The sequence below is a fragment of the Balaenoptera physalus genome (assembly GCF_965194825.1).
Source record: "Balaenoptera physalus genome assembly, chromosome: 14".
Lineage (NCBI taxonomy): Eukaryota > Metazoa > Chordata > Mammalia > Artiodactyla > Balaenopteridae > Balaenoptera > Balaenoptera physalus.
The window spans coordinates 22,595,712-22,621,350 of record NC_138893.1 but is presented as its reverse complement, the minus strand read 5'-3'; the positions used below and the strand labels follow the sequence as shown (position 1 = coordinate 22,621,350).

The following is a 25,639-nucleotide window of genomic DNA, read 5'->3' as shown; positions in this document are numbered from 1 at the left end:
CGCCACGGGGCTGGCCTCCCCCAGGGCGTGCTGAGCTCTCCACTCCAGCCCCACACCTCAAGGGCCCTCGTCCAGCTCGGCTCCTGGGTCTTCATCTCCTTTCCCTCCAGCATCAGCATGGAAATTCCCACCTCTGCCCCTTGGTAACCAGCACCCTCACTTCCTCACCCCACCAGGGCCAGCTGGGCCCGGAGGCCTGCCACTGGCCCCTGGAGTTGCCTGGTGGTGTCTGCGGGGAGGAGGGAATCTACTCCTAGACCCTGCTCTCTGCTTCCACCCCACGCTGCCCAGCTGGCCGTTGTAGGAGACCCCCAACCACCATGGACAGCTCATCCAAAAGGGGCTGCTGAGGGCTGCTTGTAGTTGACTTGGATGACTCTTCCCACTCATTGGATTTCCATGTAAATTTTAGAATCATTTTGTCGTCTAGTCCCCCTCCTTCAATAGTTTAATTCGGGAAAATTTTACTTCTTTGCAAGACTGAGTCTTCTGTGAACTTGGTGCCTTTCCTTCCTTCCTTAAACTTTCCTTCAGTGTCACTCAGATTTCTCATAAAGCCTCCACCTCTTTCATTAGAGTAATTCCTAGATATTTAATATTTTTGTTGCTTTTATAAAGTGTATCTATTTAAAAGAATTCATTTTCTGTTTATTCTCACATATAGAAAAACAAGTGACTTGTTTATTGACAAGTTATCCAGTTATCTTGAAAAACTTCCTTCTGATAAACTTTCTTCTGAGTTCTGCTAACCTATCTGTAGATTCTTCTGGATTTTCACATTCCCAGTGGCCTTGTCTGTGAGAATGACAGTTTCCAACACTTACGATTTTCTTCCTAACTTACTGCGCTGGCTAAGACCTCCAGGGCAAAGTCAGGCAGAAACGGTCAGGGTCGCCTGTTTTTGATCTCAGAAAGTAGGACGCTGGCTGCGAGCTGTGTTCTGGCGACACTTCTTATCAGAGTAAGGAAATTGCCTCCTACTTCTGGTTTACAACGTCTTACCTTATTTATTTATTATCAAATGGATATTGAACGTTATATACTTTTTTTGCATCTCTGAAGATGACAGTGTGATTTTTCTCTCTTAGTATTTCGATGTGGGAGTTTACAGTGATTTTCTAACGTTAAACCAACTTTGCGCTCCTGGAGAAAAGCCAGCTTGGACATAATTAGTATGTTTTGCACACATTGCTGATTCTGTTGGTTCTGGGCCTGGGGTTTTCTCTGTGGGAGGCTTTTCCTTCTTTAAACACAGCATTCTTGAGGTGTAATTGGCACACACTAAATAGCACACATATAAAGCGTACAGTTTGGTCGGTTTTGACGTATGTGCACACCCCGGAAACCCGCACCACGACCAAGAGAACATGCACTTCCACCAGCCCAGAGCTTCCTCCTCTCCGCCCCTGCCCCCTCCTCTCCAGGCAATACTGACCTGTTTTCTGTCCCTGTCAGTCAGTTTTATGTAAATGGGATCACGTCCCTGGGGCCGTGCAGTTCACCCCTTTTATTCTATTGTATGGATTTGCCACGTTTGCCTCTTGACAGCCATTTTTGTTGCTTGAGTTTTCGGCTGTTGTGAATAATGCAGCTATGAACATTCCTGTGCAAGACTTTTCATACGCACAGGCTTTAATTCCTCCTGGGTGACTACCTAGGAGTGAGATGGCGGGATCGCGTGGTGGGGTGTGTGTAACTCGCTGTGAAATGCCACGCTTTCCCCGGGGGGTTGCAGACCGTGAGCGCCGGCTGCTCCGCATCCTCACCGATGACACTCGGCCAGTCCTTGAATTTCAGTCCTTCTGACAGGCATGTAGGGGCTGCATTGTTGTTTTAATTTGAAATTCCCCAGAGAGTTATTTGCAATCCATGTTTCTTCTTTGGTGAAGTTCAAATAATTTGCCTATTAGATCATTGGGTGATTTTCTTATCCTTGAGTATGAGGGCACATTATATCTTCTGAATATAAGTCCTTTATTAGATGTATACTTTTCAAATATTTCCTCTTGGTCTGTAGTTTGTCTTTTTGTTCTATTTCAAAGAAAAGTTTTAAATTTTGATGTAGTCCATTTATCTATTGGTTCTTTTATATTTTGTATTTTGGGGTCATATCTAAGAAATACTTGCATAATCCCAGGTCACAAAGGTTTTCTCCTATGTTTTCTTCTAGAAGTTTTATAATTTTAGATTTTACATTTAGGTCTATGATGCATTTTGAGTTAATTTTTGCATATGGTATGAGGCATGGATCAAAGTTCACTTTTTTCTACTGAGTTGCTTTGATAAAAATCCATTGCCCATATATTTGTGGATCTATTTCTGGTCTCCCTATTCAGTTCCATTCGTCTGTTTGTCTGTCTTGACACCAATACATTTTCTTGATTTCTGTAGCTTTATAATAAATCTGAAATCAGGTGGTGTTAGTCCTCCAAATTTGTTACCCTTTTTCAAAGTTGTTTTGGCTCTTCTATGTCCTTTGAATTTCCACATGAGTTATAGGATAAGTTTGTCAATTTCTACAGACAAGTTTTCTGGAGGCTTTGGATGAGATTACATTGAATCTAGAGATCAATTTGGTGAGAATCGACGTATTAACAATGTTGAGTCTTCTGGTCCGGGGACACAGAACATCTCTTGATTTATTTAGGCCTTTAATTTGCCTCAGCGGTCATCTGTAGTTCTCAGTGTGTAGATCTTTCATATCTTTTGTTGGGTATATTCCTAAGTAGTTCATATTCTTGGTGATATTGTAATTGGTATTTTCAAGTTTTAATTTGCAATTGTTTGTTGCTAGTATATAGAAGTACAGTTGATTTTTTGTACATTGATCTCATGTCATGCAACTCACTTACTAGTCCAAAAAGTTAAGCAGAGACATGCAAGATATATAAAAGATCCACACCAAACTTCTAGAGATGAAAACCAAATGTATGAGATGAAAGTTACACTGGATGGGACAATATATATATGTTAAATAATTTATAAGAAAAGATGAATATAATGTGTAAGGAGAGGAGAGTTTCAGTAAGATATGGATAAACAAGAAGAAAAACAAATGAAAATCTTCCAACTGAAAAATATAGTATTTGCTATTAAAATCATTAACGGAATTAGTATCAGACAGGATGTGAAATAAAAGGATCATGTGAAATACTACAATATTAATTCAAGACACGCCGTCGGGGTTTGGGATGCTTATTGTATAAGAAATATAGCTAAAAAGTCAATAGAAATAAAATGGAATACTAAAAAACAACCCAAAAGAAGTTAGGGGAAGAGGAACAAAGAGTAGCTGGACAAATAGAAAACAATGGTATGGCAGACTTACACTCTCCCATGTCAATAATTGCATTTAATGTAAATGGACCAAACAATCTAATTAAATGGTGGAATGGCTAAAAAAACAAGGCCACGTTTCATGCTATTTACAAGAGATGTACTTTACATAGAATGACACAAATAGGATAAAAATTAAAAGATGAAAAATGTATACCATGCAAATAGTAAGTATATGAAAGCTGGTGTGGCCACATGAATGGCAGATAAAATAAACTTCAAGATGAGGCGAATTACTGAGATTGAGGAGCGTCTTGTAATGACAACAGGGCCACCTCTCCAGAACGACAAGGTAATCTTACAGGTGAATGCAGCTGTTAACAGTTTCAAGATATGTGAAGTGAAAATGGACATAACTAAGAGCAGAAATAGACAAAACCACATCATAGTTGGAGGACTTACTGTTCCATGCTCAACCATTGCTAGAAAATGAAGACAAAAGATTCAGTTATTCATAGGAAAAGTAAACAACGCTACCAACCAAAATGACCTAATAAAAATTCATAAACCTTACACTGAACCCCTGCATAGTACATATTCTTTTCAAGAGCACATGGTATAGTCACCATTGTAGACTGTATGAGGCAATACAGTAACTGTCAATAAATTAGAAAGGATTGAAATCATAAGAGTATATTCCCAGACCACACAGAATTAAACTAGAAATAAATAACAGAAATATATTTAGAAACTCCCCCAAATACTTGGAAATTAAGAAACATACTTCTCAGAAACCATGGGTCAAAGAAGAAATCACAAAAGAAATTAGAAAATATTTCAAATTGAGTGATGAGGAATACAAAACAAGCCTTTTGACAAAGATGACTTCACTGGTGAATTCTGTCAAACACTTAAGGAAAAATATTGCCAGTCACCCACAAATTGGAGACAAGGAATAGAGGAAAAGGAAATACTTCCCAAATCTTTCCATTAGGCCAGCATAGCCCTCAAAATCTATCAGGAAATACAGAGCAATATACTTTGTGAACATAATATTTACAATTAGACTTTAGCAACATATAAAACAGACAATATAACATATAAAACAGATAATATAGCACAACCAGTTTCAGTTTGGCCCAGGAATGGAAGATCAGTTTAACATACAAAAGTCACCAAAGTAATTTAACATATCAGAATAAAAGGGAAGACTTAATGTGATCAATACAATAAATGCAGAAATCCCTGTGACAAAATTCAAGACTTATTTATGCCTAGCCCAAGATTTGTATGAATATGCAAAGGACCTCGAATGTCCACAGAAAACTCTTGGAAAAGAATGAAACATCAGGACTTATAATGTTTAATTTCAGTACTCACGCTACAGCTGCAGTGAGCAGTGGCATGTGGGGTTGCTGTAAGGAGAGGAGAGTAGACGAAAGAGCAGATGGGCCCGGAGATGAACCGCACACGTGCGCTCAGCTGATTGCAGTCGGAGAAGGCAGATGTCCACTCGGGAGAAACAAGACCCTGGCATCTCCCTCACACCACACACGAAAATGAGTTAGAGATGGTCCTAGACCTAAACGTACAGGCTGAGACCATAAGGTATCTGGGAGAAAACCTGGGAAAATATTTTTACTTACCTCAGGAAGGCAGTTTTCTTACAGAGAATACAATAAGGAAAAAATTGCAAAATCACAATTTATATATGTGTATATATACTATAAATACAGATATATTTTACTAGTATTTTACTTGAATACAAGTCCTATATTGAATATGTGATTTGTTAGTATTTTCGCCCAGTGTGTAAGTTTTCATAATACTTTCACAAAGCAAAGATTTTTAATTTTTACAAGGTCCAATTTATCATTTTTTATGGATTTTGCTTGTGGTGTCAAGTCTAAGAATGCTTTGCTTCTTCTTAGGTCCCACAGATTTTATTCTATTTTTCTCTAGAGGTTTTATAGTTTCACATTTTATATTTAAGTCCATGATCCTTTTGGAGTTCATTTTTGTATAAGGTATGAGGTTTATTACTTTATTTTATTCCCCCTCACCCGATATCCAATTCTTTCAGCACCATTTATTAAAAAGTTTATCCCTCTTTCATTTAGTAGCTTTGTTATTTTGTTGAACAGTAATTAGGCATATTTGTGTGAATCTGTTTCTGGATTCTCCATCCCGTTCCATTTATCTGTGTCTTGATTATTATAGCTATACAGTAAGTCATAACATTGGAAACAGTAATTCCTCTCACTACCCCTTCCCCCCAGTATAAGGCTATTCTAGGATCTTTCATTTTCCATATAAATTTTATTTATTTAATTTTTAAATTAATTTTTATTGGAGTATGGTTGCTTTACAATGTTGTGTTAGCTTCTTGCTGTACGGCAAAGTGAATCAGTCATACGTATACCTATATCCGTTCTTTTTTAGATTTCCTTCCCATTTGGGTCACCACAGAGCACTGAGTAGAGTTCCCTGTGCTATACAGTAGGTTCTCATTAGTTATCTATTTTTTACACAGTAATGTATATTCCATATAAATTTTACAATAGGTTTGTCTATGTCTACCAAAAAAAACCTTGCTGAGATATGGATAGGAATTACCTTAAACCCACACATCAGTTTAGGGAGAATTGACATCTTTGCTATGTTGGGTCTTCCAATCCATGAAGACATGTCTCTTCAAGTTAGAGAGAGAGTATTTGATTTCTTTCATCAACATTTTGTAATTTTCATCAGACATATCCTGTGCATGTTTTGTTAGATTTATGCCTAAGTGTTTCACTTTCATTGGAGAAATTGTAAGTTATTTTGCATTTTTATTTTGGGTTCCACCTGTTCATTGTTAGTATATAGAAATGTAATTGATTCTTGTGTTTTGATCTTGTATCCTGTAACCTTATTGAATTCACTTATTAGTTCTAGTTTTTTTTTTTTTGTAGACCTCTTGGGATTTTCTACATAGGCAATTGTGTCATTTGTAAATAGAGACATTTTAAAATTTCATCCTTTCCAATGAGTAAGCTTTTATTTCTTTTTATTGTCTTATTGCAATGGCTAGACCTTCCAGTAATATGTTGAGTAAGGGTGGTGAGGATGAACATCCTCGTACAGTTCCCAATCTAGAGGGAAAACATCCAGTCTTTCACCATTAAGTATGATGTTAATTGTAGGTGTTCTGTAAGTGCTCTTTATGAGATTGAGGAAGTTCCCTTCTACTCCTAGTTTTCTGAGAGTTTTTTACTTATCCTGAGTGGAGAGTGAATTTTGTCAAATGTTTTTTCTGCATCATTGATATGATCATATAATTTGTCTTCTTAGCCTTTTGTGGGTGGATTACAGTGATTGATTTTCAACTATCGAATCAGCCTTGCATGCTTGTGATAATTCCACTCAGTTGTAGTGTATTGTTTTTTTATATACAGGATTATATTTGGTAAAATTTTGTTGAAGATTTTGCATTTAAATATATTAGAAATATTGGTCTGTAGTTTTCTTTTTCTTTTACTCATCTGTAGTTTTCTGTCTTTGGCTGGATTTAGTATCAGGGTAATCCTGGTCTTATAAAATGAGTTGAGAAGTGTTCCATCTTCTTTTATTTTCTTGAAAAGATTGTGTGAAATTGGTGTATTCTTATTTAAATTTTTGGTAAAATTCTCTTTGAAACCATCTGGGCCTAGACATTTCTTTTTCAGCAGTATTAGACTTTATTATTTTTAGAACAGTTTTAGATTTACACAAAAATGGAGAAGATAGTACAGTGAGTCATCATATATTCCACCACCAGTTTTATCATTATTAACATCTTACATTAGTGTGGTATATTTGCTACAATTAATGGAACAATATTGATACAGTATTATAAACTAAAGTCTATAGTTTATTCAGATTTCCTTAGTTTTTACCTGATGTCCTTTTTCTCCCAGGATCCCATCTAGGACACCACATGACATTTAGTTGGCCTGTCTCCTTAGGCTCCTCCTGGATGTGACAGTTTCTTATACTTTCCTTGTTTTTGATGACCTTGACCGTTGTGAGGAGTGCTGCTCAGGTATTTGGTAGGATGCCCCTTTATTGGAATTTGTCTGATCTTTGTCTCATTGGATTGTGGTTATTGGGAGGGTTTTTGGGAGGGACATGACAGAGGTAAAGTGCCCTTCTTGTCACATCATATTAAGGGCATATATCCTCAACATGACATGTCACTGTCAATATTGACCTTGAACACCTGGCTGTGGTCGTGTTTGTCAGGTTTCTCCACTGTCAGGTTACTCTTTCCCCCCTGATTCTATTCTATGTTTTACTCTTTGGAAGGAAGACACTATGTGTGGCCCACACTTAAGGGAGATTATGCTCTCCCTGCTTGAAAGCATAATCCACACAAAATATTTGGAATTCTTCTGCATGGGAGATTTACCTTTTCTGCCCCATTTGATTTATTTATTATTTACTATTGATTGATTTATTCAATATTTATATCAGCATGGCTCAGGAATATTTATTTTACACTTTGAGTTGTAATCCATTGTTGTTTTATTTATTTTGTTGTTCACATTGTTCCACCTTTGGCCTTTGGGAGCTCTTTCAGCTTTCCCCTGTGTACCTCTGGCATACTTTCTTCAAATTTTTTTTTTTTATCATTTGTTTTTGATCATTTCTTTACTTTTTGGCACTAAAAGATGCTCCCAGCTCATCTTGTATTTTTTTATACCCCAGTCTTAGAATCAGCCATTTCTCCAAGGAGCTATGGTTCCTTTCATTGGATAATGGCATTAGAAACCTAGATGTGGACCCTAGGTGTGCTCTTTGCTACTGGAGTGTCTTTGCTCCTAAGCCCTCTCAGCTGACACGTATCTGCACACATGTCTATAGACATGTCTATAAATATTTCCATATGTAAGCATCTGTATCTATATTAAGCTAAACATGAGATCTTACTGATGTCTCCAATTCTAGTCCATCACTACATGACTCATTCTAACCTCCTCCCTTGCTAATCTGCAAATGTCCATTCCAACATGGAGAACCTTGGCTTTAGGAGCATTTTGATTACAAAAACTTAACTTCCTTAATAGTTATGGGACTATTCAGGTTATCTATTTCATCCTGGCTGAGTTTTAGTAGTTTGTGATTTTCAAAGAACTGGTCCAACTCTTTTTTATTTTTTTTCTCCACACACACTTGGTTTTATTTTCACTTCATTTTTGCTAGACAAAATTCCTCTGCAGGACAATGTTTGTGTCCATCTCTTTTAAGTTGTCAAATTTATGAGCTTAAGATTGTTCTTAGTAGTTCCCTAGTATCCTTCTAATGGCTGTAGGATCTGTTGTGATATCACCTTTTAAAATTCCTGATACCCATTTGTGTCTTCTCTTTTAAAATCTTTGTCAATTTTTCTAGAGGTTTATTAATTTTATTAAATTTTTTCAAAGAACTGTTTTTTTGTTTCATTAATCTTCTCTATTGTTTTCCTATTTTCAATTTCATTGATTTATGCTTTTAGCTTTCTAATTTTCTTTCTTGTGCATACTTTGGCTTTATTTAACTTTTCTTTTTCTGGATTTTTGAGTTTGGAATTGAGATTATTGATGAGAGAGTTTTCCTGTTATGTAAGCATTTAGCAGTATAAATTTCCCTTAGCGTTACTTATTATTAGCTGCATCCCACAAATTTTGATATGTTGTATTTTCATTTTCATTCACCTCTTTGTGTTTTTAAAATTTCTTTTGAGATTTCATCTTTGATCCATGGATTACTTAGAAGTGTGTTTAATTTCCAAATGTTTGCAGATTTTTCAGTTGTATTTCTGGTATTTATTTCTTGTTTGATTCCACTGTGGTCAGAAAATGTGCTCTGCATGATCTCAGTCCTTTTAAAATTTGTCAAGGTTTGTTTTATGACCTACATTATCATCAGTTTTGGTGACTGTTCCATGTGTGCATGAAACAAATGTGTATTCTACTCTTATTGTATGGAGTTTTCTATAAATGTCAACTAGATCCTGTTGGTTGATGGTGTTGTTCAGTTGTTCTAGATCATTGTTGATTTTCTGTGTAGTAGCTTTATCAATTGCTGTGAATGGGGTGTTGAAGTCTCCAACTAGAATTGTGGATTTGTCTATTCCTCCTTTTAGCTCTAACTCTTTTTGTTTTACATACTTTGAAGCTCCATGGTTTGGTGCATACACATTTACGATTGTTCTATCTTCTTGGAAGGTTGGTCTTTTTATCATTATGTAATGTCCGCCTTTCTCCCTAGTAATTTTCTTTTATCTGAAATGTTTCTCTGACATTAATTTACCCATTCTTGCTTTTCTTGATTAATGTTTACATGGGAGATCTTTTTCTATCCTTTTATTTTCAACCAACCTATGTCATGTTTGAAGGGAGCTTCATGTAAACAACACATATTTGGGTCTTTTTTTTTGGTTGGTTTGTTTGGTTTTTTGGTTTGTTTGTTTTGTTTTGTATTCACTCTGCCAATATCTGTCTTTTAATTTGTGAATTTAGACCATTTACATTTAATGTATTATTGACATGTTAGGTCTTAAGTCTGCCGTCTTATATTTTGTTTTCTATTTGTTCCCACTGTTTCTCATGCCTCTATTTCTTTTTAAAAAATTGTTTCCTTGAGAGTTATGTGAACATTTTTAAAGTTCCATTTTTGATGTATTTATAATGTTTTTGAGTTTTGAATAATTTTTTTTTCCTTTTTAATTGAAGTATAGTTGATTTACAATATTATATTGTTTCAGGTGTACAGTAGAGTGATTCAGTACTTTTAGGGATTATATTACATTAAAAGATATTATAAGATAATGGCTATAATTCCCTATGCTATAAAACTATCCTTGTTGCTTATCGATTTTATACATAGTAGTTTATATCTCTTAATTCCATACCCCTAATTTTCATCTCTCTCTTCCCTCTCTCCTTTGGTAACCATTGGTTTTTTTCTCTACATCTGTGAGTCTGTTTCTGTTTTGCATATACATTAATTTGTATTATTTTTTAGATTCCATATGTAAGTGATATCATACAGTATTTGTCTTTCTCTCTCTGACTTATTTAACTAAGCATAGTATTCTCTAGGTCCATCCACATTGCTGTAAATGGCAGAATTTTTTTTTTTTTTTAATATTTTCTTGGCCACGCTGTCTGGCATGTGGGATCCTAGCTCCCTGATCAGGGATCAAACCCATGCCCCTTGCATTGGAAGCGTGGAATCTTAACCACTGGACCGCCAGGGAAGTCACATGAATTTCATTCTTTTTTATGGCTGAGTAATATTCCATTGTGTGTGTGTGTGTGTGTGTGTGTGTGTGTGTGTGTGTATATATATATGTATACACACACACACACACACACACACATATATATGTATACACACACACACACACATATATATGTATACACACACACACACATATATATGTATACACACACACACACACACACACACATATATATGTACACACACACACACACACACACACACACACATATAGCACATCTTCTTTATCCATTAGTCTGTTGATGGGTGCTCCATATCTTGGCTATTGTAAATAGTGCTGCTATGCACATTGGGGAGCATGTATCTTTTCAAATTGGTGTTTTTATTTTTTCTGGATATATGCCCAAAAGTGGAATTTCTGGATCATATGGTAGTTTTACTTTTTTGAGGAACCTCCATACTGTTTTCCTTAGAGGCTGCACCAATTTACATTCCTACCAACAGTGTACACGGGTTCCCTTTTCTTCACATCCTCTCCAACATTTCTTACTTGTAGACATTTTGATAGCCATTCTGACAGGTGTGAGTTGATATCTCCTTGTTTTGATTTGCATTTCTCTAATAATTAGCAATGTTTTGCATCTTTTCATGTGCCTGTTAGCCATCTGTATGTCTTCTTCTGAAAAATGTCTATTCAGGTCCTCTGCCCGTTTTTTGATTGGGTTGTTTGTTTGTTTGTTCTTGTTTTTGGCCATGCCTCGCGGCTTGCAGGATCTTAGTTTCCTGACTAGAGATCGAACCTAGGCTGCAGCAGTGAAAGCGCTGAGTCCTAACCACTGAACCACCAGGGAATTCCTGGGTTGTTTTTTTTTTTAATATTGAGTTGTATGAACTGTATGTTTAGTTTGGATATTAACCCCTTGTTGGTCATATCTTTTGCAAATATTTTCTCCCATTCCAAAAGTTGCCTTTTCTTTTAGTTATGGTTTATTTGTCTGTTCAAAAGTTTTTTTAAAAACTAGGTTCCATTTGTTTATTTTTGCTTTTATTTCTTTAGCCTCAAGAGACAGATACATAAAATATATTGATACATCCCACAGATTTTGTAGTGTTGTGCTTCCATTTTCATTTGTCTCTAGGTGTTTTCTGATTTCCTCTTTGATTTCTCCATTGACCCATTGGTTTTCTAGTAGCATGTCATTTAATCTCCACATGTTTGTTTTTTTCCCATTTTCTTTCTATAGCTGATTTCTAGTTTCATACAGTTGTGGTCAGAAAAAATGCTTGAATATGTGTGCATGTTTCTTACAGCTTTGGTTGTACAGGAGTCTTTCTGTTTCTAGTCAGTTTTCAGTGAGAATTGTTCCACATTTAGATGTATTTTTGATGTATTCCTGGAGGGAGGTAAGATCCACATCCTCTTACTCCACCATCTTGATATATCCCCCTGAGTTTTGTATTGTTTTCTTATTGGTTGCTCTAGCTATTATACACATAAGTAACTAATCACCTCTTACAGGTGTTGACATTTTACCACTTAAAGTGAAATATAGAAACCTTACTTACATTTAGGTTCCTTTACCCTCCCGGTTTAAAAATATAATTTCCTAAGTATTTTCTCTCTATATATTAAGATGTTATAACTTTTTCTTCAATCATAAATTATGATTAAAGAAACTCACGAAATGAAAGATAGTCTATTATGTTCACTTCTACTTTTACCCATTTCATTGTTCTCCTTTCCTTTCAGAAAGCCCCATCTTACTATTATCATTTTCCTTCTGTTTGGACGGTTTTCTTTAGCCATTATTTAGGGGTAGGTCTGCTAACAACAAATTATCCTAGTTTTCCTTCATTTGAAGATGTCTTTATTTCTCCTGAATTTCTGTAGTATAGTTTCACAGATACAGGACTCAGGCTAGGTGCATCTTTTCTTTTAGCACTTAAAGACTGTTGTTCCACTACCTACTGGCCTCCATTCAGATGAGAAATCTGCTTTCATTCAAATTGGTTTTCCTTTGTAGATAATGAATCATTTTTCTCTGGCTGTTTTTAGAAATTTTTTCTTTGTCCTTAGTTTTCAAAAATTTAATTATAATGTGTTTTCATGTGAATTTCTTTGAGTTTATCCTATTTGGGGTTTACTCAGTTTCTTGAACTTGTAAGTTATGTCTTCCATCAAATTTGGGACATTTTCAGCCATTATTTCTTCAAATTCTTTCTTTAGCTTCACACTCTCTTTTCTCTCCTTCCCAGCTCTCCAATGATAGAAATGTTAGATCTTTAGTTATTGTCCCAGAGCTCTCTGAGTCTCTATTAATTTTTTCCCATTTTTCTCTGTTGTTTACACTGAGTAAATTCTATTTATTAGTCTTCAAGTTCACTGATGCTATCATTTGTTGTGTCCATTCTACTACTGAGTCCACTAAGTGAGTTTCTAAAAAAATTCCACATTGTATTTTCAGTTCTATAACTTCCATTTGGTTCTTTAAAAAATATAACAGCTTTATTGAGATACAATTCATATACCACAAATGCATCCTTTAAAAGTGTATAATCCAGTGGTTTTTAGTGTATTCAGAATCATGCAACAATAGACACTGGTTAATTTCAGAACGTTTTCATGATCCCTCAAAGGAAATCCTGTCCCCATCAGTGATATTTTCCATTTCCTCCTCTTTCCAGCCCCTGGCAACAACCAACCCACTTTCTATTCTATGGATTTGCCTATTCTGGACACTTCATATAAATAGAATCATGTATGTGGTCCTTTGTGGCTGACTTATTTCACTCAGCATAATGTTTTCAAGGTTCCTCCCACTGCAGTGTTCATCAGTACTCCATGCCTTTCTTTTTTTAAAAATATTTATTTATTTATTTATTTGGCTGTGCTGGGTCTTAGTTGTGGCATGCAGGATCTTTAGCTGTGGCATGCAGGATCTTTAGTTGTGGCATGAGGGATCTTTTAGTTGTGGCATGCATGTGGGATATAGTTCCCTGACCAGGGATCGAACCTGGTCCCCCTGCATTGGGAGTGTGAAGTCTTAGCCGCTGGACCACCAGGGAAGTCCCAGTACTCCATGCCTATTATTTATGGCTGAATAATATTTCATGGTATGGATGTACCACATTTTGTTTATCCATTCATCACCTGATGCACATTTAGGTTGTTTCTATTTTTTCTATTATGAATAATGCTACTATGAACATTTATGTACAGGTTTTAATGTGGACATAACTTTAAAAAAATTTAAGTACAGTAGATTTACAATATTATATTAGTTTCAGGTGTACAGTATAGTGATTCAGTATTTTTGCAGATTATACTCCATTATAAATTATTACGAGATAATGGCTGTAATTCCCTGATCTGTACAATATATCCTTGTTGCTTATCTTGGACATAACTTTTCATTTCTCCTTGATATACAGAATTTCTGGGTCATAGGGTACCTCTCTGTTTAACATTTGGAAGAACTGCTAGACTGTTGTCCAAAGTGGTCGCACTATTTTCCAATCCGACCAGCAAAGTGTGAGTGTTTCAGTTTCTCCACATCCTCACCATTTGTTCATTTTTATAACTTCTATTTCTTTGTGAGAATTTTTTTCAGTTGTTTAAAAAGAATTTGCAATTTAGAGCAGAAGCATTTTTATGATGGCTGTTTTAAAATCCTTGTCAGATAACTTCGACATCTAACTCTTGGTATCGCCATCAGCTGATTGTCTTTTACCGTCAAAGTATGGTTTCCCTGGTTCTTCACATGGTGAGTGATTTTCAGTTGTATCCTGGGCATACTGGTTGTGATGTCAGGAGACTCTTGATTCTATTTAAATCTTCTATTTCAGCAGGTGGTCACCCTTTTTAGGTTCAGGGTGTAGGTTCTGGGCTTCTTTCACGGCTTTAGTTGCAATGATAGTTTAGATCTCAGAGCCCATGCAAAGCTGTCCTGGGCTGTCTTGTTCTTCTGTGCTGTGGGGCTCCTACATCTTCCCTGCTGGTCCCCATGATGTCTGCTGTCACTGTGTCACCACCCACAGTGGGGAGCTGAAGCCAATGGCCTGGGTGGAGGGCAGGGCTTCACTGCTGCTATGGGCAGATCGGACCACCTGCCTGACTGTGGGGTCTGAGTGAAGCTACCCGTCAGCAGTTATCAGCCAGGAGGAAACCCACATCCTGGGCCCCTCCTGTCTGGCAGCACTCAGGGCCGCCAAGGCCATTGGCTGCTCAGCTCCCAGATGGAGAGACAGAGCCACGGATACGCTCTGGAAAGGCCCTTGCTGTCCCATTGGTCCTGGGAGGCCACTGGCAGCTCTGCTTCTGTATATTTGGCTCTGGACCGTGACCTCTGCCTTTGCCCCAGCTGAGTGGCGGGAGCTGGCTGAGGCCCTGGGACTGCGGGGCCATGAGGGCAGCTCTCTGGGCCTTGGGGCTCGGCATCCTTCTCTTCACTGTCAGGGCAGTCCCCACTGGTAAGTTTCTCCTTCCTTCATCCATGGAACCTTCTGGAGGCAGAGGCTTCATAGACGCTGAGGCCCTGGGGTTTGAGTACCCCCTGTTGTGACCAGCTGTCTGCCGGGGTCTTGCTCAGCCAAAAGCGGGGGCACATCCTAGGGCAGGAGGGCACGTGGGCTCCAAATGCAGACCCCTGGAGACGCTTGTTCCCACCCTGATTGAACAGGTTCAGCCCCAGGGTGAGCCCAGAGCCCCAGCCCCAGTGCCCGGAGTCCACAGTGCAGGGCTGGGCCGGAGCCCAGATGGAACGAGGGGGCACGGCCAGCAACTGGTCCCAGTGACCCAGATCGACAGGGGCTGCTGATGGATTCTGCAGGGGGGCTGACCCCTCTCCTTCCTCTGGGGCAGGGCAGGAGGTGGGTGGGGGAGTGTGAAAGCTGGCAGCACCTGGCCGTGAGGGTGAGCACAGAGCTTGGTGCTGGGCCATAGAGGAGAGCCACAGTCCCAGAGATGCCACATCAGGGTGGGGGTGGGTGGGGGTGCAGCTGGGTCCAGAAGCCAAGAGGCTAAGTCACGGGCAGGAGGCTGTAGAGAGGGGTCCTGCCAGAGGAACTGCGTGGAGAGGCTGGAGGTGAGAGTGAGTCCCGGGGATCTGCATGTGGTGGCATGGGCGCTGTGATGAGTGGGTGAGTGTGTGAATGTGAAGCGTGGGCAGGTATGCGTGTGAGAGAAAGTGTGAGCAATCGTGTTCGTACACATGCCAGTGTGTGTTGGGGCTGGGGGCGGGGCAGGCGAGAGTAGCAGCGTGCAGTGCTTTGGAAACTGATGGAAGGAAATGTCACTGGGCAGGTTGATCCAGGGTCCAGCATGGAGGTGACCACGAGCTGGACAGAAGGGGTGCATTGGGGTCGGGGTGAGGATCTGGGTGGCGATGATGGAGGGCGTCAAGGGCTGAGTTCTGAAGAAGACAGTGATGCTGGTGGGAGGGGTCCTGTTTTGTGTTAAAATGGCAGATGCCGTGCACATTTATGTCCAGAGAAGAAGGGGTGGGGGGATGAGGGGGTGTGGAAGGAGGGGCGGCAGTGATGGATGAGGGCCCTGGGCGGGAGGTGAGAGGAATGTGCCTTCCTCTGTCCTGGGGGGGTGGGGGGGTCTTCCCTCTCTCTCCTCCCCCCATGAGTCCAGGACAGGCCCTGGAGGTGGTCTGGGGTGGTCCAGGCTGGGACATACCTGTCCCCGTGGAGGCTGTTTTACTTCCCCTGCATCAGCCCAGGATGCGGTGGCGAGGACAGAGGGTCCAGGGGCTGTGATGGGGTGGGGCTTGCCCGGGGCTGTGCAGGAAAGACCCAGGTGCAGAAGCCTAGAAGGGATGTGGTTAGGGGGATGCGTCCTTGGTCGTCCCGGTGAGATGGGAAGGTCAGGGGGCAGCTGAGACCCTCAGAGACCCAGGAGGTGGCCCTGAGGAAAGCGAGCTGGACGGGTGGTGGGCAGCCAGGAGGGTGGGGTAGGAGTGAGCGAGGAAGACGGGGGGCCGCAGGGCCTCTGGTGGAAGCTGGGAAATGACCTTGGGCTGGAGGCTGGGGTGGGTGGTAGGAGGAGCCTGCAGCTTCAGGCAGAGGAGAACAAGGGGACTTCCGTGCCTGGGGGGTGAGGTCACCCACGACATGGGGGCTCCAGTGGGCCAAGGAGGGTAGGGGAGGACACTCGGGGCTGTACAGGGCACACAGGGACCCTGCCCCATCACCCTTCTGGGCCGCCCTGCTGGGGGGTGGGGTGCCCGGCTTTGCGCTGAGGCCTCGGAGCCAGGGCTTCCTCGGAGGCAGCCCCAGGCACCCTCACCACCTGCTCGCTGCTGTGGCCGACCCCCGCCCCTGGCCTGTTCCATCTGCAGGTGGACCCAGCGACCTGAGGCTGGCCTATAGGCACGCTCCGTGTGACGGGGTGGTGCTGGTCCGGCACGAAGGGGAGTGGGGACACGTGTGCAACCAGGAGTGGATGCTGAATGAAGCATCTGTCGTCTGTAGGCAGCTGGGCTGCGGCCGTGCCGTGGGCGCCCCCAAATACGTCCCGCTGCCTGGAGAGGTGGTGCGGCCCTGGCTCCACAACGTGTCCTGCAGGGGCGATGAGTCCTCTCTCCGGGGGTGCAGCCTGGGGGCGTGGGCGCGGAGCCAGTGCCCCTACGAGTGGGTGGTGGTCGCTCTGTGTTCCAGTAAGTCATGGGCCGGGGGTGGGGGGGGGAGAAGGGAGGGGTGGGGGTGGGGCTCTCTGGTGGGGGATCCAGAACCATCTGACCCCTTAAGACAGGCCAACTCTCATCTCTCCATTCCTCCTGTGTTAGGAGTCCTGTTTTTTGCTCAGCAAATACCTTATTTACAAAGCAGTGCTCTGGGTACTGGGGTCGTAGCTGTGAATAAACCATACAAAAAACCCTGCTGCACGGGGTCTGCTGTCCAGGGAGAGACTGAGAGGGAACGAATGAGCAGGTAGAAGAGCGGTGAGGGGATGGAGAAGCAGGTGGGGGGGGGGGCCCAGCGGCCGCGCAGGCATCCAATCACCGTTGCCAACGCAAATGCTTTCCCTGGAGGTCTGGAGGGTCTTCAGCTGTGTCTGGGCGCTTTACGTCCTGTCTCTGAGCTAACCCACAGCGTGGTTTGTGGGCCCAGAGCAAAGCAGGGACGCAGGTGCCTGTGCTGAAAAATCAATGAGGATGTTCCAGAGGGCGCCGACCCCCTGAAGGGAGGCGCAGGGCGGGTCTGGGCCCAGGGGGGGCGCCTGGTGGGCACGGCTGGTCACCGAGGCTGCGTGGCCAACAGAGCCTGCACCGTGCGCAATGCCGCGTGTGCTTTGCAGACGGCACTTTCCGGGAGGTCCGGCTGGTGAAGGGCCGAAGCCCCTGTGCGGGACTTCCCGAAATCAGGAATGTGAACGGGGTGGGCCGCCTCTGTGGCCTGCACCAGGAGGAGGCCGCGGTGTTCTGCCGGGAGCTGGGGTGCGGCCTGGCGCTGCAGGCCCCCCGCCGAGATGGGGGCGTAGCCAGGAAGTACATGACCTGCAGGGGCAACGAGCAGACCATCCGGAACTGCAGACTGAACAACAAGTTCCGCAGTGGCTGCGACTTCCGGCGAGATGCCCAGGTGATCTGCTCAGGTGAGGCCGTTCCTCCACGCTGCGGGGGTTCAGGGATAGCAGGGAGCGGGGTGGGCGGGGAGGGCTGCCGCAGCAGGGTGGCGCCCTGCGAGGGTCTCCCGAAGGCCTGACTCTCTGTAGCTCACTCCCACTTTGGACAGAGACCTAGAGGTGAGAGCACAGAACGGGGTGGGGTGGGCGCTCACAGCAGGTGCCTCACCAGCAGCTCCAGGTGTGCAGGACCCTGAGGTGCGGGCTCAGAAGCCCCGGGCGGGTGGGGCCCTGGCTGTCTGCAGCGTCTGTGCCGTTCTGGCTGTGACTGTTGGGTGTCTTAACGCAAGTCAGGGTTGGGTAGTGAGTTTCCCTCTCAACCGCGTCTCTAGTCTGTGAGAGTGAATCGGGCCTCTTAGACCCTGGCTGTTTTCTGGGTGAAAATGAGGTAAACTGTCCACTCTCCTTGGTGCCCCAAGGGGGCAGTGCTCTGTGGCCTGAAGGGTGCCTCTGAGACCTGGAGGGCCTTGATGCCACCGCCTGGGCAGGCAGAGGTTGTGTGGCCCCTGTGAGCTCTGTTCTGGGTGGGGACGTGGCGGGCCTCCGGCCCTCAGTTCCTGCCCACCGATTGGCAGACCCACTGTTGGGTGCAGATGGTCCACTCTGGCTGGTGCCTCTCAGGGCCCACGGTGGGGGGGGGGGCTCCAGGCTGAGCTTTTACCTGAGACACCTGTCCCTGCCAGGCTTCGTCTCCTCCCCCAGGACACACGGAGGCCCGGCTGGCGGGCGGCGACCACCCCTGCGCTGGGCGCCTGGAGGTGAGGTGCGGCCTGACCTGGGGCAGTGTCTGCGACGCCGACCTGGACCTGGCCACGGCCCACGTGGTGTGCCGGGAGCTGCAGTGTGGCGTGGCCGTGTCCACACCTGGGGGTGCCCACTTCGGCCGGGGCTCGGGGCTCATGTGGACGGAGGCCTTCCGCTGTGTGGGCAACGAGTCCCTGCTATTCCATTGCCCTCGGGGGCCCGGGCACCAGTGTGGGCACGGCCAGGACGCTGGGCTCAGGTGCTCAGGTGAGGCCAGAAGGGTGGGCTCTGGGGCTGGGCCCTTCCTCCTTCCTGCCAGCCTCCCTCTGTGACTCCCCCCACCCCGGCCCCGGGGAGGTGCTCTCTCCCAGCTCCTAAGGTGCCACCCGCCAGGAGGGTGCGCACGTTCCCACTGAAGGAAGGGTTGCTTCTGCAGGTTGAGGGAGGGAGGAGGGGAAGGGAGGACTTCTGGTCATAGAGGGATGGGACCCCCAAGGCTGCACCACAAAGCCTGGCCCCCTCAGAGACGTATGAGCTGGAAGCTGAGGCTGAGGTGGGTGGGGAGCTGGCCAGAGCAAGGGCTCTCCGAGACCCTCACACGGGTGTGAAAGGAAGAAACCGCCATGTGCTGGGCCTGCAGGTGGGGGGTCGCTGACACCCTCTCCTGTCCCCAGAGTTCCAGCTGGTCAACGGCAGCAGCGCCTGCGAGGGGCGTGTGGAGCTCCAGGTTCAGGGGGCCTGGGCGCCCCTCTGTGCCGCCCACTGGGACTTAGCAGATGCCACGGTCCTCTGCCACCAGCTCAACTGTGGCAACGCAGTGGCCATACACCCAGGAGGCCATTTTGGGGACGGGGACTCAACCATCTGGCCCGACGTGTTTCACTGCGTGGGGACAGAGTCCTATTTGTGGAATTGCCCATGAGCACCCTGGGGGCCCCGGCCTGTGTCCCCGGCAACGCGGCCACCGCGCTCTGCTCAGGTGGGTCATTAAGAGCGTGGGACAGAGAGGGAGGCCGAGAGTGGACGGGGCTGTGCTGGGAGGGGCCGTCCTCTCCCCTGTACAGCCAGGGTCCCTCCCGCTGGCACCTCGCTGGCGCCCGCAGTGTCCTGCCTCCCTCCCCAGGCCTCCCTGACCCCCTGCGGCTGAGGGACGGACAGAGCCGCTGTGATGGCCGCGTGGAGGTGTCCCTGGCTGGCGTGTGGGGCCGCGTCCTGGACGACGCGTGGGATCTGCGCGGCGCGGCCGTCGTGTGCCGGCAGCTGGAGTGCGGAGGGCCTGAGCGAGCCTACGAGGCGCCGGCGCCCCGGCGCGGGGCTGTCCCGCTGGGGCTGAGCCGCGCGCGCTGTCTGGGCACCGAGACCCGCCTGACGCAGTGCAACGTGTCCGCGTCCCCGCTGGTGTCCGCGGGGGCGTCGCGGGACGCGGGAGTCGTGTGCTCCGGAGAGTGCGGGCCCGGCCCCCCATCCCCCTCTTCCGGGGGGGCGCGGCCGCCCTGACTTGGTCTCTCCCTCCGCAGGGAGCCGCCGGGTTCGGCTGGCCGCGGGGCCGGGCCGCTGTGCGGGGCGCGTGGAGGTGCTTCAGGGGGGCGCGTGGGGCACCGTGTGCGACGACGGCTGGGACCTGCGGGACGCCCACGTGGTCTGCCGGCAGCTGGGCTGTGGCCACGCGCACTTCGGGGCCGGGGCCGGGCGCATCTGGATGGACGAGCTGGGCTGTGAGGGCCACGAGTCTGCGCAGTGGCGGTGCCCGTCGGGGGGTGGGGCCGGAACGACTGCGGGCACAAGGAGGGCGCCGGCGTCTTCTGCTCAGGCGGGTGCTGAGCCCTGAGTCCCCTCCCAGGGCGGTTGGGTTTCCAGTGGCAGCGCTGTGTTAGTGCGTAAAATAACGCCCATGTGCTTTCCTCGGATCCCACGGAAATCTCCAGGGCTGTTCCCTTCCTGGTTTGGGAACCTTCTCCCTTCGCTGCTTCAGTGCCCTCTTGCTGCAGGGATGCTGCGTGACTAACACCCTCTCTTTGCACTGCGCTGGGGGGTCGGGAGGGGCCCTGGGGTGTGGCGGGGTCTGCTCCGCTGTCGCTGCTGGTCCTGGCGCAGCCCTGCCTGGGCTCTTTCTCCCCTGCTCGCAGGCTCATTTCACATCTGTGCTTGAGGGTTCCCTGCCTTGAATTCTTAATTTTGACCCATATTTTAGTGTGCTGGAGGACTTTTTCCGGAGTATTTTTAAGGCAGTGCACGAAGGTTGCTGGTGTTTCAGCGCATACATATCTGAGGCTTTTTCGGTGGATCTTGTCTGGGTGTGATTATTCTTGATGCTGGGATTTCATCACATGCTGGGGGCGTCAGGCCAGTCCTGCCTCCTCTGGCATCTCCAGGCGGCCCTCCAGGGCGGGGTGGGCAGCCCAGTGTGGCCTCTTCTCATTGATTTTGGCTCCTATTTTTGCTTTAGGAAAGTTTCCTTCAACTTTCTCAGCTGTCTCAGATGATTGTGTCTATTTCAAGCATCGCATTTCTTTTTTTAGTAACAGGCTCAGTATTTTGGCTCTTCCCCATCCTCTTAATTTATTGGGGGCGTGGGGGGGGGCTCTGCTCTTTTCTCATGCTTCCTGAGAAGGCGTCTCTAGGTGCTGTCCACATGGCTTTGTTTTGCTGTCACTTCTGGTCTTCCTGTTCCTAGATGTACATTTTAACTTCCACTCTGTTTTCAGTTTCCTTGAAGTTGCTCCTTCCTCTGTGCCGCGGGCACTCGCTGGCTGACAGGCCTCTGCTGGGGGACTGGCTGTTGGCGGGGTGGGCATGCTCTGTCGTCACGATTCAGTCTGGCAGCAGGGTTCCAAAGGTGGGAACAGAGGCAGGCAAGGCACTCTTGAGGCCCAGGCGTGGAAGCCGCTGGTCACTCTTACCCCACTCATTTGGTTGGCCGAAGTCCCAAGGCCAGCCCAGATGCAAGGCTGGGAAATAGACTCAGTGCCAGAGGCATGGATACAGGCAGGGATCTTAGTGGCCACTTTTGTAATCTATCACAGATGTAGTTCCTTCTGTTGTTTTTTAAAGTTTGTTTTAATTAGTTACAGTCCTGTCAGATGCAATTCATATCCAAATTCCTCGATTTATCCCCGTATATGTATTTTTTTTGATGAATTACAGGCCCTGTGACATAATTTTAGAGGGTTGTCTCATACTGCACCATGAGGTGATATTATAGTCTACTTACTACATCACTCTTTTGTTGGACTCACACTGCTCAAGGGTAACAAGACACTGCTTAGGCACTGACCAGCCAGGGCCAATGCTGTCTCCAAACTCGGAGATTGGGCTAATTCCTGTTTTTGAATTTTTGGATATTTATAATCACTGCTAAATTGATCATGTTGTGCAAAAGGGTTATTCTGTATTTCGAGTGATTTCCAAGGATAGATTTCTGGACAATCAGCTGATGCCTGCTGACTAAGGTGTTACAACTGGGGATTAAATCTGGTTACCTGTGGTCAACTGCTCCCATCTTTGGGGTGGAAATGGATGAGAATGTGGGGTCGATGTGAGGTGGATGCCAGGGGCTCGCTGGGTCAGATGCCCTTGCTTGGCATCGGTCTTGGTGCTGGGACCCCCCTGCTTTCGGCCTCCTCCTTCAGAGATTTCCCTGGCCTGAGTGTGCTTGTTTTCCAGGGTCAGTGGCCCTGAGGCTGCGAGGTGGCGCCGGGCGCTGTGCTGGGTGGCTGGACGTGTTTTACAATGGGACGTGGGGCGCCGTGTGCAGTAATGCCCTGAAGGACACCTCCTTGTCCATCATCTGCACGCAGCTGGGCTGTGGGGAGCAGGGCCGACTGGAGAACAGGCCCACCCACACTAGCCTGGGCACCTCTTGGGTGGACAACATCCAGTGCCGCAGGCTGCAGAACTCCACGCTGTGGCAGTGCCCCTAGGCCCCGTGGCACCCGCGCTCCTGCGCCCGTGGGGAGGAGGTCTGGATCACCTGTGCAGGTGGGCTCTGGTGGGCTCTGGGGGGCCCGACGAATCATCCGCAGGGGCTGCCATTGACCCATGGGGTCACTTGGGCTCCACAAGCTTCATTCTGAGGCTTCTCAGGGCATTTACACTGGGAGGGCCGCTGTTTATTCCAGTAGGATTGTCAGAGATATCGACACAAGATTCTGGGGAGGCCCTCAATTGCTCCTCGACCGACAGGTGCCCAGGTAACCCTCCCACCACGTCCCTGTCCACTCCTCATCGGGTCCTGCCCCGTGGTGACCACAGCCCCATTTGCAGAGGAGGGGGCACTGCGCGTGCGCGGGGGTGAGGACCGCTGCTCAGGCCGCGTGGAGCTCTGGCACGCCGGCTCCTGGGGCACCGTGTGCGACGACTCCTGGGACCTGGCGGACGCCGAGGTCGTGTGCCGCCAGCTGGGCTGCGGCTGGGCTGTGGGCGCCCTGGCAGGGGCCGCCTTCGGGCCGGGCTCTGGGCCCGTGTGGCTGGACGAGGTGGGGTGCCGGGGCAGCGAGGCGTCCCTGTGGGGCTGCCCCGCGGAGCCGTGGGGACGCGGAGACTGCGGGCACAAGGAGGACGCGGGCGTGCGCTGCTCCGGTGAGTGGGTGGGGCCTGCGGATCCCTCTGTCCCCTCCGTGGGGGTGGGTGGGTAAGTAGGGGGTTCCTGGGGGCTGTGGATGGGGTGCCAGGTTGGTCCCTTTGGAGGTCCCCTCCACCCTGGGTGCTCCAGAACCCGGCCCTGAGGCTGTCCGGCGCCGGTCCCTCGGGGCGCTGGGGCACAGGCTGCCTTCATGAGCTCTGTCTCAGGCTGAGGGGCTGGGATGCTGCTTCGTGAAGGGAGGGGCTGGGAGGGGCTGCGTGAAGGTCTGGGCTGCCTTCAGCCGAGTCTGGCACTCGGATCCGGCCCATTTCTCCTGCAGGTGACAGAGGGTCCCTAACCCTGCCCCCAGCATCAGGTACGTGTGTGCTTCCTCAGGCCTCAGCTCATGTCCTCCTGTCCCGCCCCACCCAGAGGGACCCTGCAGGGGGCTCTGCCCCACGGGTGCCCTGGAGTCTCCTGTGGATGCCATGCCTCGGTCAGCCCCTCCCCTGGCTGGTGGGCGGAGGTCAGGAAGCCCAGGACCACCGTGCTGGAGATGCCCTTCTCTGAGGGTCCCCCTGTACCAGGCGGGTGGAGATCCCAGGGAGGGACAGCAAGCCCAGGCCCTGCCAGGCCACTACTCTGGGCCTTTCCCTTGCCTACTGGGGGGGGGGGGTTGGCTCCGCTACACTGTGTCCTCTTAGATACTGGCTCTGAGTCCAAAGCAGTCAGGACCCCAAGAGCTGCCCTCCTGGCCCCTCCCTCCCGACACCCTCCTGGCTTCAGCCCTGTGACCTCGGGGCCGTCCCCGGGGGAGGAGCAGCACAAGGCCCGTCTCTTCTCTGGTGCCCCTCCCCCTCCTGAGAGGCTCAGGTGGTCCAGCCCAAGGTCACAATACCCCAGGCAGCGCAGGCATACAGGGAAGACCCCACCTCTCACTGTTCTTACAGGCCGTCCTCTGGCCCCTCTAGCTGCCCTCAGGGCCGGGACTCTGCCCATGACCTTCAGCCTGGTCCTCGGCAGGCTCCTGGTTGTCATCTCACTGGTCCTGGGGGCACAGTGGTTCCGGGGCAGAGGAGCCTGCGGGGGTAGGTGGGCATGGTGGGTGGGGTTAACACCGGGCCCTGGGGCTGGGGAGGCTGGTGGGGGTGCTCTGAGACCCTAGCCCACGCAAGTCCTCTCTGTCCCCACCCCCCCCTCCGGCCTGTGGTGACTTCCTATGAAGTAGACCCATGAGTTGTTGGTGACAGGGGACCCTGGGCCCTGCTCTGCTTCTGAGAGGGGCCGGATGGGAAAATCTGCAGTCCCGGGGCTGCCTGGGTGGGAGAACAGGGCTCCAGGTGTATCCGGATCCCTCTGTTGTCAGTGTAGCTGGGGACCTCTCCCACCCAGGACCTGGTGTGCAGCATGTGGCCACTGGTGGGGGACATCGCTCTCAGTGGGGAACTGTGGCAGAGGAGCCCAGGGTCCAGAGGGTCCTGGCATGCATGAGACACCCCACAGGGGCCCTGCAGGCGGGCTTAAACTGCTGGGAGCGTCTCTGCTAGAAGGTTCTGGTGTGGCCTTTGCAGGTTCCGGAACGTTGGGGAATCTGCCCTCGGAAGGTGTTTATGAGGACGTTGGAGCTGTCCCCATGGGGGAGGAAGACGAGGGGCCTCGAGTGTCCCGGGCCCTGGTGCTGGGAGAGGAATATGACGACACTGGGGAGCCCGAGGAGGGGGACGCGGACGAGGGGGCCCCCCTGAACGCCACGGGTGTGCACCTCTGCGCCTTGGCGTCCCCGGCGCTTTTCCTGCTGTACTGCTCCTATGCCCAGGGCTCTGCTCCAGCCAGCGCCTACATCTAAAGACCCGGAGAGCCACCCTCCGTGTGTCCGTGACCCTCACTCCTGTCACAGGCTTGGCGTTAGGATACTTGGTCGTCCCTTCCAGGTTGTCCCTTAGCCTGGAGTCTTCTCATGGGTGGACTTGGAGTCTCGGGAGGGCCTGGATGTTTATCTGGGTTTCTTTTCGCGGCTGCGCAGAGTCCCTCCAGCGCCTTGTCTGCGGCGGCGCCGGGGCTGAGCAGACAGGTGGGAGGAGACGCCCCCTCGCCTGCCGCCCAGTCCTTGTCCGACCCTCTGGCCTTGCGGTGCAGCAAGAAGCCAGGGCCCAGAAGTCCTGGGGGCTCTGAGGAATTGCTGA

General features: G+C 47.9%; 1 protein-coding gene across 1 annotated transcript; it reads left to right on the top strand.

Annotated features, from left to right (window-relative positions):
* The first annotated feature begins 10,772 nt into the window (after nucleotides 1–10,772).
* SCART1 (scavenger receptor family member expressed on T cells 1) lies at nucleotides 10,773–25,434 on the top strand. The gene is given in 16 exon segments (XM_082424969.1): nucleotides 10,773–14,991; nucleotides 16,866–17,183; nucleotides 17,825–18,121; nucleotides 18,854–19,162; nucleotides 19,570–19,812; nucleotides 19,815–19,874; nucleotides 20,019–20,340; nucleotides 20,417–20,646; nucleotides 20,649–20,705; nucleotides 22,559–22,812; nucleotides 22,816–22,873; nucleotides 23,014–23,085; nucleotides 23,159–23,473; nucleotides 23,797–23,832; nucleotides 23,891–24,544; nucleotides 25,028–25,434. Coding segments are annotated over 16 exon segments (3,567 nt in total). The 5' UTR covers nucleotides 10,773–14,924; the 3' UTR covers nucleotides 25,303–25,434.
* The last annotated feature ends 205 nt before the right edge of the window (nucleotides 25,435–25,639 follow it).